The 15,060-nt window shown below is 33.7% G+C and overlaps 1 protein-coding gene across 11 annotated transcripts in view; it reads right to left on the reverse strand.

Annotated features, from left to right (window-relative positions):
• MYCBP2 (MYC binding protein 2) overlaps positions 1 to 15,060 on the reverse strand; it is a 248,084-nt gene that overhangs the window by 105,335 nt on the left and 127,689 nt on the right. For all 11 annotated transcript variants that reach the window (XM_033105219.1, XM_033105215.1, XM_033105218.1 and 8 more), the window contains 7 exons: positions 14,424 to 14,615; positions 11,746 to 11,952; positions 10,694 to 10,825; positions 9,138 to 9,316; positions 6,656 to 6,798; positions 5,079 to 5,179; positions 4,167 to 4,385 (listed from right to left, as the gene is read on the reverse strand). In XM_033105219.1, the coding sequence (XP_032961110.1) occupies positions 4,167 to 4,385; positions 5,079 to 5,179; positions 6,656 to 6,798; positions 9,138 to 9,316; positions 10,694 to 10,825; positions 11,746 to 11,952; positions 14,424 to 14,615 (1,173 nt within the window). The remainder of the gene's footprint in view (positions 1 to 4,166; positions 4,386 to 5,078; positions 5,180 to 6,655; positions 6,799 to 9,137; positions 9,317 to 10,693; positions 10,826 to 11,745; positions 11,953 to 14,423; positions 14,616 to 15,060) is intronic.

The following is a 15,060-nucleotide window of genomic DNA, read 5'->3' on the forward strand; positions in this document are numbered from 1 at the left end:
GGACAAAGGTAAACATTTTCAGTAAAGGATTTTTAAAATTCTCCATTTAAATGAAAAGTTCAACCTTGTTCATAATAACATAAATGTAAATTAAAACTAAACTGAGATACCATTTCTCCCATTACATTGGATACCTGTTGGGGAAGTTGAGAGAAAACAAGGACTTTCATTCATTGTTGGTGGGAACACAAAATAGTATAATCTCCAGGGAAGGGAATTTGTCAACATCTAGCAAAACTACATATGCATTCACCCTCTGACAGCAATCCCAGATCTACAAAGCACAAGGCTCCTCATTCTATATTTGTTTAACATAGTAATACAACTTCTAGGAATTTGCTTTGAAGATATGCTTCCAACAGTACGAAAACAAAACAATATATGCATAAGGTTATTCATTGAAAAAAAAAACTGCAAAATACTGAGAACACCTTAAATGCTCACACATGAGATTGGCTGAATAAACTATGATACATCTTCACTGTGGAGTACTATGCAGGTGTAAAAAGAAAAAATGAGGACTATCTCTTTAAATGGATATGGAGAGATTTCTATATCCATTGTTCAATTTAAAACACAAAGCACAACAATATAGTATATTAAGTATGTTACCTTTTTTAAATACATCTATCTACAACTATCTATCTGTCTACCTACCTACCTACACCAATTTTTTTCAAAAAGAAGACAGGGAGGATACATACTGGAATAAGTGAGAAGCAGAAAAAGGAAAGGACTTATAATTCTGAGTATATAATTCTGTATAATTTTATTTGTGGAACCACATTAATATTTTACATATTTTGAAAGTAATATTAAGTCAAATAGGACAGGAAAAATACTCATAAAAATTGAGTGCAAATAAACAAATAAACCTAACTTTATATCAAACTGATCATATAGCACCCTACACATATATAGAAAAAGAACTACTCCACATAACTTTTGAATATTATATGTTGATTATATAATGTCAGGGGGATTTATTCTAAAGACAAATATTATGCAAAGAAATCATTAATTTTACTTAATAGCTTTATTATTCACAGTGACATACATTAATGGAATGGGTATGAAGAAAAGACCTCTATGGTGTTGATTGAAACTAGTAAGGAGTGCTCAAAAACTAATGAAAACACAGTACAAAGACATAAAAATCCAACTTCAACGAACTTTCACTTGCCAAAGCAAAATCTGAGCATCAAAATGAATAATGACAGCAAAGGATTATAACATTAAGCAAAAAAAGAATCCTTAAGTTCATAATGACATAAACACAGAAAATAAATAACTGAATAAATTTTTAAAAGTGGAAGGGATCGGAAAACTCTCCTTTATAATAGAACACCAACTGAAAAGATAACAGAATTAGAAAGCCATTTGGCAACCACTATAAAAGTGATTTGGTAAGAATAACCAATAGATGCTACAACTATTGGGTGAAAATTTGTTGGGGAACAGTATTTTTTACAGTCTTTAGATGTCTACCCATAGACATTTTCAAAGGGAAAAATAGAGATGTTTTGATAACGAAATTTGCCAGCTATCACCTTAATCAAGTAACTAAGTGCTTCCTGATGGGTTGCACTGAGAATACAACATCACACATGCTGCTGCCCAAAATACGTAACCTGAGTCTAATCATTAGGAAACAATCAATCAAATCCAAACCAAAGGGTATTTTTACAAAACCACTGATTGTATTCTTCAAAAATGCCAATGTCATAAAAGACAAAGTAAGGCTGAGGATCTGTTTCAGATTAAAAGAGACAGAAGAGACCTGAAACCTAAACATAATGTAAGAGTGTCATTATTATCATAGACCTTGGTTTTAAAAAAAGTGCCAGAAATGCCACTACTGGGACAACTGACAAAATGTTTAGTGTATAACATGATATACTACAACTATTTATTATGATAATATTACATCAATGTTAAATTCCTTAAATTTGATCACTATTGTGGTTATACGGAAACTTTACTGTTCTTACGAACAAGGTGAGGGATCAAGATGTTTGCAATTTACTCTTAAATGGTTCAGTAATAATAAATAGAGATAAATAAATACATAAATAAATACCACAAATGTGGCAAAATATTACCTGAAGAAGCTAAGTGAAACGCATATGGGTGCTCACTGTACAAATCTTGTTAACTTTCTCTACAGGTTTCAAATTTTTTGAAATAAAAAGTTGAAAAACATGAGAAATGAACACACACACATTTCATCTATATCTGTGTATGTGTGTACTTATACTAAAAAAAAAAATGGAAGGATAAACTACAAAAGTATGCTAAAATGTTACCTATGACAGGGAAGGAGGGAACAGAGTGAGGGGACAGAGACAAAAGCCAGACTTCTTTGAATATACTTTGTTTTACCGCTTTGACCTAGGACTATGTAATTACTTAAATTATTACAAAACAAAACAAGATTTTAAAAGCAATTACTAAAAATCTAGACTAAAATAAAACAAATGATGTCTAAAGTATTTAAATTAGTGGCATAACTGCACAGAAAAGGGATTATTCCAACTTATTTTAAAACACAGTTATTTCTTTATACACCATAGTTGGGATATATCCAAAAGACAAAAGACAACACACACACACACACACACACACACACACACACACACGGTGAGTAATTAAGTGATTTTCTCATTCTACAATTTCCAGTATCATCGATAAAAGGGCTTCTCGAAGTATACGAAAAGAGATTTAGGTGTAACATACTATGGTCCTTATTGTGAATTAGTAGCATCAGCACAAACTCATAAGACACTTTATCTTAAAAAAATACATATACACATAAATTTGTCTAGACATAAATACATGCATATTCACATATATAAATATATATCCACATACATAAAAATAACATGTGCCTGTGTGTATAAGGATATGTGTGAGTATATGTACTAGTTCTGGGCACTATAAAATATCTAGAAAAAATAACCACCTCAGGAAAAATGAGCATTCCTAGTGCCACATTTTGGCTTTTAAATGCCTATCACCATTAAAAGAAATCAGGGCACTTTGAAAAAATGTCTTAAGATCAAAAGCAGGAAATGTAAAAGATGAGCGTGGGAAATATTACACCAGACAGCGAGGTTACTGTGAATGACTAAGGGGTGTGTCTAAAGGACTTGGGAGACAGGCTGGAGAGGCTCCTGTCCAACACACATGCGGTCCAGTTTCTTAAATAAAATTCAGGAAACAAAACAAGGAGCGAGATGAAGGGGGACCTATAGATTGAAAGAGACTTAGGAGACATAACCAATCACAATATATGGATCTTACTTGGATTCTAATTCAAACAATTAAAAATGTGCATATTTGATGATGTGAAGGAATCCTTAGTTTTTTTAATATGCTAATAGTGTGCTTATTTTTATGGGTCCTTATATTTTAGAGATACATAATGAAATATCTATGAACGTGCTTTAAAACAACATAGGAAAGGACAGAACAGGTGGGAAATAAATGAAACAGGTTTGACCAAGAGTTGATAACTGTTGAATCTGGGATGATGGATAAGATAAGTAAGGTGACTATACTAGTTTGTCCTTTTATACGTTTACCATATTCTACAATAAAAAGTTGAATACTTTGTAAGCACATAAGACTTAAACTTATAATTAAATTGATAAAGTAGATGAATCCTCCTTCTCCTTAATTTACATGATACAATTTAAAATGTAAGGAATAAGGATTCTGAATATCCTATAATAACATTATATTTGTAAATGTTTTACCTTATGTTCAATAGAGTACTTTAAATTTTACATTGGGTATGTAAATTTTCAGAGCTCAGGCTGTGGTACAAATAGTTATCAGTTCAAAAAGTATGACTTTAAGTTTTAATGGTTATATCCATTATTACAATATATAATATGCAGTTTAGCATTTTATATTGCACTGTACTTACAAAAAGCTATGAGAACAGCTCTCATAAACCCTACAAAACTATATTCTTTAACGATAAAAATTCTGTCTTAAACCCTTTTGTGTATGACAGTGCCTAACTACCTTCTGATTCTATATATTTAAATACTATAAAAGAAGTTATACTTCTGAGCTGAGGCAAAGTATCCTTTCAGATATCATTATAGAACATCAAACCAAGTTTTAAATTTAAACTCTCCCTAGGAATCAGTGCCTACCTTGTAGTGCATCACACATGCAGGTTTATAGGGGTGCTCACTCTCTATGACAGCATAGTGATTAGAGGTTGTACAAGCAGAGAGGCCTTGTTCAGGCTGGTTTCCTGTGGTGCTATCTGTTGACTGATTAGGATTGAATGCAGGGGGCGCATACTTCTGATTCAAAATGGCAACTGAGGGAAGCAATTGTTGGACAAGGCCAAAGACTTCTACAGCCACCTAGTATAAAAAAAATGATTACATGAGATAATAAATGTGAAAGTTGCTTAAAAATTATTAATTGCTATAATTGTTGGTTATCTTTATTATTAAGAATTTCCATCTAGAGTTTCTTCTGGCTAAGTTTCTGTTTAACGAGGAATTTGTTCTATGGGAAAAAAAGATTTATCTTAGATGTCTTAGCTGGTATATGAATAACCTAGTGTGTATTTTTAAACACTTTTGCCTTTTTGTGATCTGCAGTAAACTAGCTTTTACTCAATAATTATGCCAAAAAAATCAATAGTTTATGATTTCTTCCTTGTCTTGAATATTTCAATTTCAAAACACTCCTGTCCTTTTACATTGTTATTTTTATTCAAAATGAAGAAAATTTGACATCAACCTCATAAATTAAAAAAAATCTCAGTTATCTTAAGCTTTCCTTACATATCATATTTCTAAAATACATTTCCCATTCCAAAATTCTTCAAATGTAAAGCCAATAAGTAAGCACCGTAATCCAGTACACAATACTAATAAAACAGAAAGGTTCAACTAATAATAATAACTATTACCATTTATCATGTCTATCTCTGCTTGTTACCTATAACCCTGGTGCCTCAAAGATTAAAGTATTTTTAAAGGAAGAATACAAAGTCTAAAAAAATGATATTAAAAATAGATTCAAAGTTATAGAATTAAATTACACACCTTGGGAATAGCAGCAGCTACTGGTCCTATGTAGGCTATAATAAGGGGAAGCAGCATGGAAAACAGACTGGAAGAGCTAAGCAGTTCTGGAATGTCATCAGCTAAAAAAGGCATTAAAACTACAGTTAGAAGGTAATTTCATTGTAATGTATATGTGCTATACTAAATCTACATTCTATTTTCTTGAACAAAATTACAGTTGACATTGAGTTGTTATAAAGGAACTGGCACTATTTAAAGGGCTTTATTTACTTGTGTTATCTAAATTAACCAATAAAAAACCTTTTATTCTCCCCACTTTTTAGAAGGGGAAATCAAGGCACGTAATGTTTAAGTAACTTGCCCAAAATCATACATTTGTAAAATCATAGAGCCAGAATTTGAACCTAGAGTAACAGTCATGATTTTAAACCATTGCTCTTGGTATCACACATGGCTACATATGTGACATTAGGCAAATTATTTAATCTGTGAGTGCCTCAGTATTCATTTACAATAGAGGAAAATAATAGTACTTCCCTCATAGAATGTTGTGAAGTTTGAGTTAATGTACATAAAACACTTAGAACAATGCCTGCACACAATAAGCACTCCAAAAATATTTGCTGTTACTAACTTATATATAATGCCTTCTATTTTTCCAAGGAAAGCACTTTGCTGATGAACATTTTAATCATTCATCCATGAACATGGTGCTGGGAAGATACATTGACTCTAGACTGTGAAGACCTTTATATTAAAGGTCAATCAATTATTCCCAAATACTTGTTTCTAGATCTGTTGTTGCATCAGAATAGGCTGGGGATTTATTTAAAAAATGCAGTTTCTTACCCCAGCCTAAACCCCTAGTTTGGATGGGCCAAACACTCTTAATTTTCAGCAAGTTTCCCAAGTGAATCTGATGTGCAGCTAGGTTTAAAAACAAATATCATAGATAACAGTAAAGTGGGGTGGGTAACAGTGAATGTTTCTGTAACTATAACTCTAGTGCCAGTGTGGAGGATGACTACTAGATAACAAGACAGGGAAGGGGGAAAGGTGGCCGTAAGCTGATTAGGATGCTATCCATCTGTGAGAAAGAGGACAGGTGCTTACATCATGGCAGCCTGAACTACGAGAGAACAGAGAGAGGAGAATACAAACTGAAGAGTGTCCAGTAGAAGAACTCACAGAACTCAATTTAAAAAATTGAATCAGGGGAAACATTTAGAGTTACCCAGACCTTTGGGTAAATGGCGACACCATTACTGGAAATAGGGCACACAGAAAGAAAAACAGGTCTAAAGGAGAAAACAAATGCTTTTTGACTACTGAAAGAAGGATAAAGCAAAGAATGAGTTTAATCAGGAATTTTTCTCTTACTAGGTTAACTAATAACAATTACCAGGTAAACATTTTGAACATTCTAAAAAATTTTGCATTAACAATATGGAGAGTATGACTCAACCTAAATAAATTTATGTATAGATTTATAATGAATAAGACATTCTGGAATTCTACAAGATGGTTCCTCTTCAGTAATTGTGTGCATAATTAATTTAAAATATGACTATTAAGAAAGTAAAAGAAAGTCTTACCATCCACGGCAAGAGCTCTGTGCAAGAGGTCTTTTGCAGCTCGAACAACGGTGCTTACCACAGAGAGCGCTCTGGTACAGTTTTTATCTTCTTCATTGGCTTTACTCAGAAGTTGGGACTGTAAATCGCCATCAAATTCACTCCTACAACATGAGTAACACATGAGATTATTTTACATGGTAGGTAAAACACGATCTAACTCCAAGTATCACATCTAGATCAGAGTCCTCATTTCAAGTTAAAAAACTTAAAGTTTAAAAAACGAAATTATGTATTTATATAATTTCAAGGAGTGATAGGGCCTTGAAGACAAATAAAGCAGGATAAGGGCATAAAGTTATTTTAAATAAGATCAAGGAGAGACTATCTTAGAACTGACATTAAACAAAGGCCTGAATTATGTCTTAAAAAAAGATCTGAGGGCAAAGTATTCAGGCAAAAGGTAAGAGAAGGTTCAGACAGAAACAAGACTGGTGAGTCCAAGGAACAGAATGAAGGCAAGTGTACCTGGAATGAAAGGAGAGTGAAGAGTGACAAGGTGGGAAACGTAAATGGAGTCAGATCACGTGAAGTCTGTATGCCATGTAACGACTTTACATTTCTACTGGAATGGGAATGGGAAGTGAGGAGAGGATCTTCACCAAGGGCCAAACTTGGTATGGTTTGCATTTCTATGCGCTCACTCTGGCTGTGCTGTGGAGAACTGACTGTAGGAGGGCAACGTGAAAGGAGCGAGACTGGTTTGGAGGCGACTGCAGCTATCCAGGTGGCAGTGGTGATGGTTTGGACTAGACTGTTACTTATGTGAGGGGTACACAACGTCACACTTAGGACATTTTAGAAGTACAGCTGCCAGAACCTGATGAATTAGATGTAAAGTGAGGGAAAGAAGGAAGTGCAGAATGACTCCAAGATGTTTGGCTGTAACTGTGGACGGGGAGGACGACTATGGACACAGGAAACTAAGCTGTCTATTACCAACTGCATAGAGCAGCCTTAAAGTGGTAAGAGTGGGTCATTCCATTCCCTGCCTGCAAACCTCAGGGCCATAAAAGACTACAAATGTGTCTTTACACAAGCTGTTTAACCACTCTGTCTCAGTTCCTTCAACTACAACGCAGGTAGCAAAAGTGCTGCCCTCATGGGGTGACTGAGGACTAGCTGAGATACTAACAGGTAAAGCACCTAGAGCGTTGTGTGGCACATAGTAAGTGCTCAGTACACATTAACCATCATTATCATCTCAATCATTGTCACTCAAACAAACATATCACATAGGAAGGACCAGGATATTTAGTCTAGGGCTCAGAGGACATGAAAGCTAGAGATGTAAACTTGGGAGCCATCACAGTAGGATGGCATTTAAAGTTAAGAGATTTTAATCTTTTTAAACGTGAAAAACATCAAGATATCTAAAACATTGTATTTTGTAGAAATATAAAGTCTGGATAGCAGATGCTTCTAAGGGGCTCTCTAGCTTTCTAAAAGATGTAACTCTTCTCTGGTGCATGATATGGTTTTTAATCTATGGTGGGAGAGAGTGAATAAACTACTGTTCATTACACTGCTGTATAACAGGAAAAGTTTTCATAATTGAGGTAAAAGGACTAGAAAGCTTTGCTATCTCAGTAGCAATATGTCCCTATGTAGCTATTTAATGCCTATTATTGCTATTCAATTTCACATGGAGAAAGGAGGTAGGAAATCTGCATCTAGGGAAACTGTTTTGTGTTATCTGCCTAAGCAGTGTCCCAGACTGTTTATGAAGGAAACAGAGGAAGCATCATGCCTCTGAAAGTGATATGCAACTTCAGTGATTTGCTGCTAAATCAGACTGAGGACAGACGTGGTGACTGATACTCACTACTCCCTAGGAGTCCAGCTAAGTTGCTAAAAGAAAAATTCAGACTCAGTGAGAAATGTATGCTTAAAAGGTTTTTAACCCAAAATTGCTACCACTTTTTATTTTCTACTGTTTACATAAGAAATGGCTTTTGTCAAAGATGTTATAAGAAATACATCATTATACATTTTAGGGCCCCAAGAACTGAATTCACAGACATCAAAATATTCTGCAGACGGGACAACAGGATCAAGGCAATACCAGTTAACACTTGGGTAGAGTTAAATGAGCATCAGCTTCAGGTATTTTTGAAAAAGAAATAAATACGTTCCATTTAAATTTGAAACTGCAGAGCACGAACTATAAAAATGACAACAAACAGCACATCTGCTCAATACAAAAAAGTGTCAGAGCTATTATAAAAGTAATGGCAAAAAAACATTTTAAAGTGTTCATCTTTGTAGTAAAACTGAATGTATATAATGAGACCTTTCTATACAAATTAGTATAAATACTATGTGCAAGAATGATACACCGCATAATTTAATTATAACTACCCATTTAGTGTTTTGTACCTTGGTACTACGTTATGCATGTTCTACCACTGAAAATAGTGCCCTATCTCTATACCACACCTACCTATAGTAGAGTATCTGTGGAATCTGTCCTCTGGTTTGGTTAGTGCCATTGCTACTCAAGCTGCATGTGCTGAATGTAAACGTCACTCCATCAGGGCACTGAACTGTGGTCATTCCTCCGTCTCCATTGGCTGTACGGCTTCCATAGTTCCTCAAGCGCACGGCATATTTAACATTTTCCTTCACGATGTAAAACGTGTTTATAATTATTCATAACGTACCGAAGATATACAAAAAGACTGCAGTCAGTAAACTGGGCAAATATAGTGCATTTCTTTGCCACACACACATACACACACACACACACACACACACAAAACACACACGATTTCGTTAAATGAGTTTTTAATGAATCAAACAGGATGATAACCAACATTTAGTGATGTTTATTATTTAATAAAAACTGTCCTAAATATTTTATGTGACTTAATTAAATTAATCCTTAAAATGACCTCCTGAAGTAAGTACCATTCTCATCCCTGTTTTACAGATGAGGAATATCAGGCACAGAGAAATTAAGCAACTTGCCCAAAGTCACAAAGCTAACAAGTGGTAGAACTAGGATTTGCATGTGGGCAGAGTGACTTCAGTTCCTGCTCTTAACAAGACTGTAGAGTGTTAGTCATAATAGAAGATTTTAAATACATAACATTTCTCTTTGATGAGTTTAACCTTGGAAATAATTTTATATAAGGGAAAAAATAATGGTGAGTCCATTATGTTTTTAAGAGATAATCAGAGACAGATAGATAGGCAGACATGGAAAGAAATATCCATAAGAAAAAGCTGTCCAAAATATGATGCACTATACATAGAAAATGTGAGAAATAGATATTGGTGCCTTATGATTTATGATATAAACTTCACAATGATGGTTTTTTTCTTTGCTTTTTTGGTATCTAAACACTTTTTGATGAAGTTTCTAGTAAACTTACCTTATCCAAAATTCTGCTCTTCTTTAATGAACACTATTGTAGTTGAATTCAGAAGTACTCTACTAATAATCAATTTAATATTAAGTATAATTTCTGTTTTGCTAAATAGCTATTTACTGCTAGACAATTAAGTTATATAAACTAATAATAACCTTAATAGTTAATGGTATGGTTAAGACCACTTATTTTTTAAATGAGTTTTGGCACAGTAAGAGAAGGACAGGAACTAATACTTATTGAGTTTCTATACTGTGCGGGACATTGAGGCAAATACTTTATTCCATTATTTAATTAGTCTGAACAACACTACCATGTAGGTATTATCCTTCCCAATCTACAGGTAAGACTCAGACTGGTTAAATTATGACATGCCCAATGCCTTAGAGCTAATATCTAAAAGAGCAGGTACCTGAGTAGGTCTGTTTGACTTCAAAACCTAACAATTCTTTTCACTATACCAGATTTTAAGAGATCTGCAAAAATAAAATATAACACAGTACAATAACAGGAATATAGTAGGTACCCCATAAACATTTAAAGCAGCAAATAAAGGAACACTTTTCACTATTTTTAAACTACATAATTCATCTCACTTACAAAAGAAAAATATTAATAAAATTACCTTTAAAGGAACAACTTTGTCAAGTCTGATTTCAGCTATGTCACTGGGTGAATCATCTGTTGTATAGGTTCCTTTGACTAATTCTAGAGATGTCCATCTGTGAGAATGAGTTGAATCTCCTGCATGTTCGCTCTAATTGAAACAATCCAAAACAGAATCCATCATACTCTTTATTATATAAACCATTTTCACTTCTAATCAATTATTGTTTTAAAGTAGTTTATTTCCTTGCATATAAAATTAGCTATTAGCATTTACCCTATGCATACTAAAAAATTATTTTTGGTACTCTATAAACTATATTTAAATACACATATTTATACATATGTTTGTAAAAATGGGACATTCTTTTATCTGATTTCTTGAGAAGTTTACAACCTAAATCATATAAATGGGCTTTTCTCATCTGATGTCTTAAAATGATTCCCACTTCTTTCATAAGAGTGCTATATGCAATTTTAGAGCCTAATGAAGGAGAGAAATAATTTAAATTAATTGCTCAAAAGAATCAAATACAGATAGACTGCTATTATGAAAAACTACCTTTCTGTCCAATTTTAATAAAACTTTATGAAAACTCAGGTGCTTTAAGTAATTTAGAGAATACAGCAAACACAGCTAAAATCAATCAATCAATCAATCAACCAATCAATCAATATTATCTTTATTAAGAATCATCTATTAGCCCTCTATGACAAAACTGCTTAATCACAGATACAGGTAATATTAGTCTGAATATTGTTCTTGCTACCTGAAAACTTACAATAGCAAAAGAAAAAAAAATTACTCAAGATTGTAATCAGAGCCTTAGCTACAAAATCTTTAGTCTTTTCATTTAAAATCTTCCCTGGAAGTGTAAAAAAAAATGAGGTAGGAGTGATCCAAGACGGCACACAGGCAATTAGGTAGAATAGCTCTCTTTCAATTTCTTTAAGGTTGTCCATCTATGACTGATCCAACAAACCCTCCAAGATTTGGACTATCAGACTATGATAGTAAGTCCTGACACACAATTCACAAAGCAACATGAACATGGTAAGAGTGGTACTTACATCGTCAACCAACACCTCTAATTCATATTCATGAATTCCACCTCCTCCATAGACTGAAAAACCAACCACAACTATTCCAGGTTTGTCTACTGAAAAACATATTGCGTCAGGGGACCCATTCCCAGTGTTCCAACTTCTTCCCTGACTTGTTTTTGTGAATCTGTTAGCACTGGCTTTAACAGAGTGTAGAGAATTAAGTCCATCAATCTGTGAATGACAAAAGCCATCAGTATGTTTGTACCTGAGTGTTAATAACATGCCTTTAACAAAACAATCCAAAGGTTTCCAAGAAGTGCAATAAAGTAACCTACATTTAACAAGTGGGTTTAAACTCTCCTAAAGGTATATTCTATTAAGAGATTAACCAACAATAAAACCAGATTTCATCATTCTAAATTCATAAATCAGTATCACTTAAGAATATTTTCTTCTTTTAGTCATATTAAACTATACATTTCACTTAATTTATGTCAGAACTATCAATTTGTAAGTTATTCCAATCATACCATATGACCGAATTATTGCTCATTTTGAAAAGAGATACCAAAAATTTCATCAACGTTTTATAGGCCAAAAGTTTTCAAACTATGATATGCAGAACTCTAGGAATTCAGCAGAGATAGGTATTCAAGAAAGAGGTGGACTCAGGTACCCCTCTTCAGACCATCCCTCCTTTCATCAGAGAATTTTCAAGTTAAGAGTTCATTTGCAGAAAATATTCTGTCTTAGGTTTGAATACCACTAATGTATACAGTGATATTATAACTTGGCATTCAATATTTTAAAATATATGTGTACAAATACAACTTCACTAATTACAGACTCTCATCAGAGAGGATCAGAGAAACTTATTTTGGTTTGAACCCACTCTTTTTAATAATAGAACCCGCTGCTGATCTAAGCCGGGTGCAGAAATTTGGAAGACCTATGAGAGGAAAAAAAATCGTAGTTTATGATTCTAGCAAGAATTACGAACTGCTCCAGAAAAAGAAACATGGATATCTAAGACAGGACCTCTTTGGGAACTCCAAAGATTGTATATTAGGCACCTGTAATTCTGGGTATTTCTTTTCATTCGAAAGGAAGTTCACAGGGGATAACCAGATAGTAACATTCTGAGAGGGACCTAAGTATTACAGGTCCTATCCTCCTCCAGGATCTATTATAGAAGGGAAGCATATTATAGGCTGAATGAATAAGTGAAACAATTAAAAATTTTTGACAAGGGCTTCAATGGCCTTTGAGGCCAAAGCTAACCAAGAAATGGAGGAAGTGTTTCCCAGGGTGAGATACTCAGATCTGCTCCAGTGCATGTCATCATTCAGAAATCCTAAATAAACGCTTAACTGTCAGTACAAATCAGTAATGAATGTTGACTGGATGGGTTAATTCAGAATAGAGTCTAAAATAAATCTGTAAATAAAAAAAAAAAAAAGAAAAGAAAAGACTAGGAATTACAAAAGTAAAATAGAGAAAAAGTTCCTTTGTAAGAACCTGAGACCTGGGACTATTGAGTATATGCTAATTATTAAATATTCATTTGAATAATGTAAGACATTTCATATTATGACATGATTTTAAAAACCAATGTACTGTCTGCTTTTGGGGGGAAAAAAAGAAACATTCACTAAATTCAGGCAGAATGTTTCAAATTATATAAAACACATGGGACGGCCAGATGGCTCAGTTGGTTAGAGCACGAGCTCTTAACAACAAGGTTGCCCATTCAATTCCCACCATAGGATGGTGGGCTGCACCCCCTGCAACAAGATTGAAAACGGCAACTGGACTTGGAGCTGAGCTGCTCCCTCCACAACTAGATCGAAGGACAATGACTTGGAGCTGATGGGCCCTGGAGAAACACACTGTTCCTCACTATCCCCAATAAAAAATTTTAAAATTTAAATAAATAAATAAACAATAAAACAAATTGAGTAGGGCAGTGAAATGGCGAAACATAACACTACTTTACAAAATGTAAAGGAACTTTAAAATGTTTCAAAATGGTTTTCTGAAATACAATATTTGCTCCTTTTAAAACTTTGTGATAATGGCTACACAACAATGTGAATGTACTTATTTAATGCCGTTGAACTGTATACATAAAAATAGAATGGTAAATTTTATGTTCTCTATATTTTACTACAATTAAAACAAACTTTATGACATAGGTGAGATAAAAATTATTATCCCCATTTTACATACTCGTATGTATTTGTCTAGGTTCAATTAAGTGGGCAGAGCTAAGGTTTGAAGCTCTTTACCTTTTCCACACCATGTGTCTGTCCATTAGCAGTAATCCTACTTCTATTACTCATTACCCAGAAACGTTACCTATTTTTGCTTTTATTGGGCATGGCAGTGGGGTTGTGCAGTGGGGCAGCTAAGAAAAAAATGTATATGCTTTGTAATTACTGTCACATCCTGGGTAAAGTGGTGAGAGAGAGGAAGGAAATAAGAGCAGAGAAGAGATATAAGGAAAGGAAAAACAAACAGCCTAGCTCAATATATATATATGGTTTTTAATTCTTTTTTTTTAAAGGTATATTTTTAAGAAAAAGAAAAATACAACGGGATTGAAATCAATTTTAGCAGAACCAAAATAAATGAAAAAAAAAAAAGAAACTGTGGAAAGTTTAAACATGTGCTTATTATCCAATCTCAAAACAGAACATTACCTCAGATCCCAGGGCAGATGCTGTCAGTTCACTGACAATACTGGCCAGTAATCCACAGGTGTTGGAGACCAGATGGCAGGAGAAGAGCTCATTTTCTCTCCTCAGGCTGTTTCTGACCGGGAGCACAACGATAACCAGCATTTTCTCCAGAACTTCACGGAAGCTCGTCATGCCTGAGATATTCTCTTCACTCTATGACACATAACAGGAACAGTTCCAAGATACTGCTTTATTTTCCTTCACGTGAGCACTCAATTGCAAAATCTTGTTTTTCTAGATGACACCCTTAAAGTTCAGACGTTATGTCTATAAATCTATCCAACTATATGTGGAGTAATTATTTCTGCTTTTCACTTAGAAGATCTTTTTGACTTAGTCTCAGTATAATAAAAATACCACATGTTTACAAGGTTCATGTGTTTTATTAGCTTTAAGTAATCTTCACTTATTGTCTTAATTTTCAAAAACAATCCTATTTGGCAAACAGAATAAAACTGTTCCTTTCTATAGGACAAGATTCCAATCTGAGATAATTATTTCTGGTATAGTTAAAGGTAAAAAATACCATAGTCTAGAAGACTATTTTCTAATAAAATTCTGTAAATGCATGAAATATTAAAAACATGGACTTCTATAA

Source organism: Rhinolophus ferrumequinum, chromosome 4 (assembly GCF_004115265.2).
Source record: "Rhinolophus ferrumequinum isolate MPI-CBG mRhiFer1 chromosome 4, mRhiFer1_v1.p, whole genome shotgun sequence".
Classification (NCBI taxonomy): domain Eukaryota; kingdom Metazoa; phylum Chordata; class Mammalia; order Chiroptera; family Rhinolophidae; genus Rhinolophus; species Rhinolophus ferrumequinum.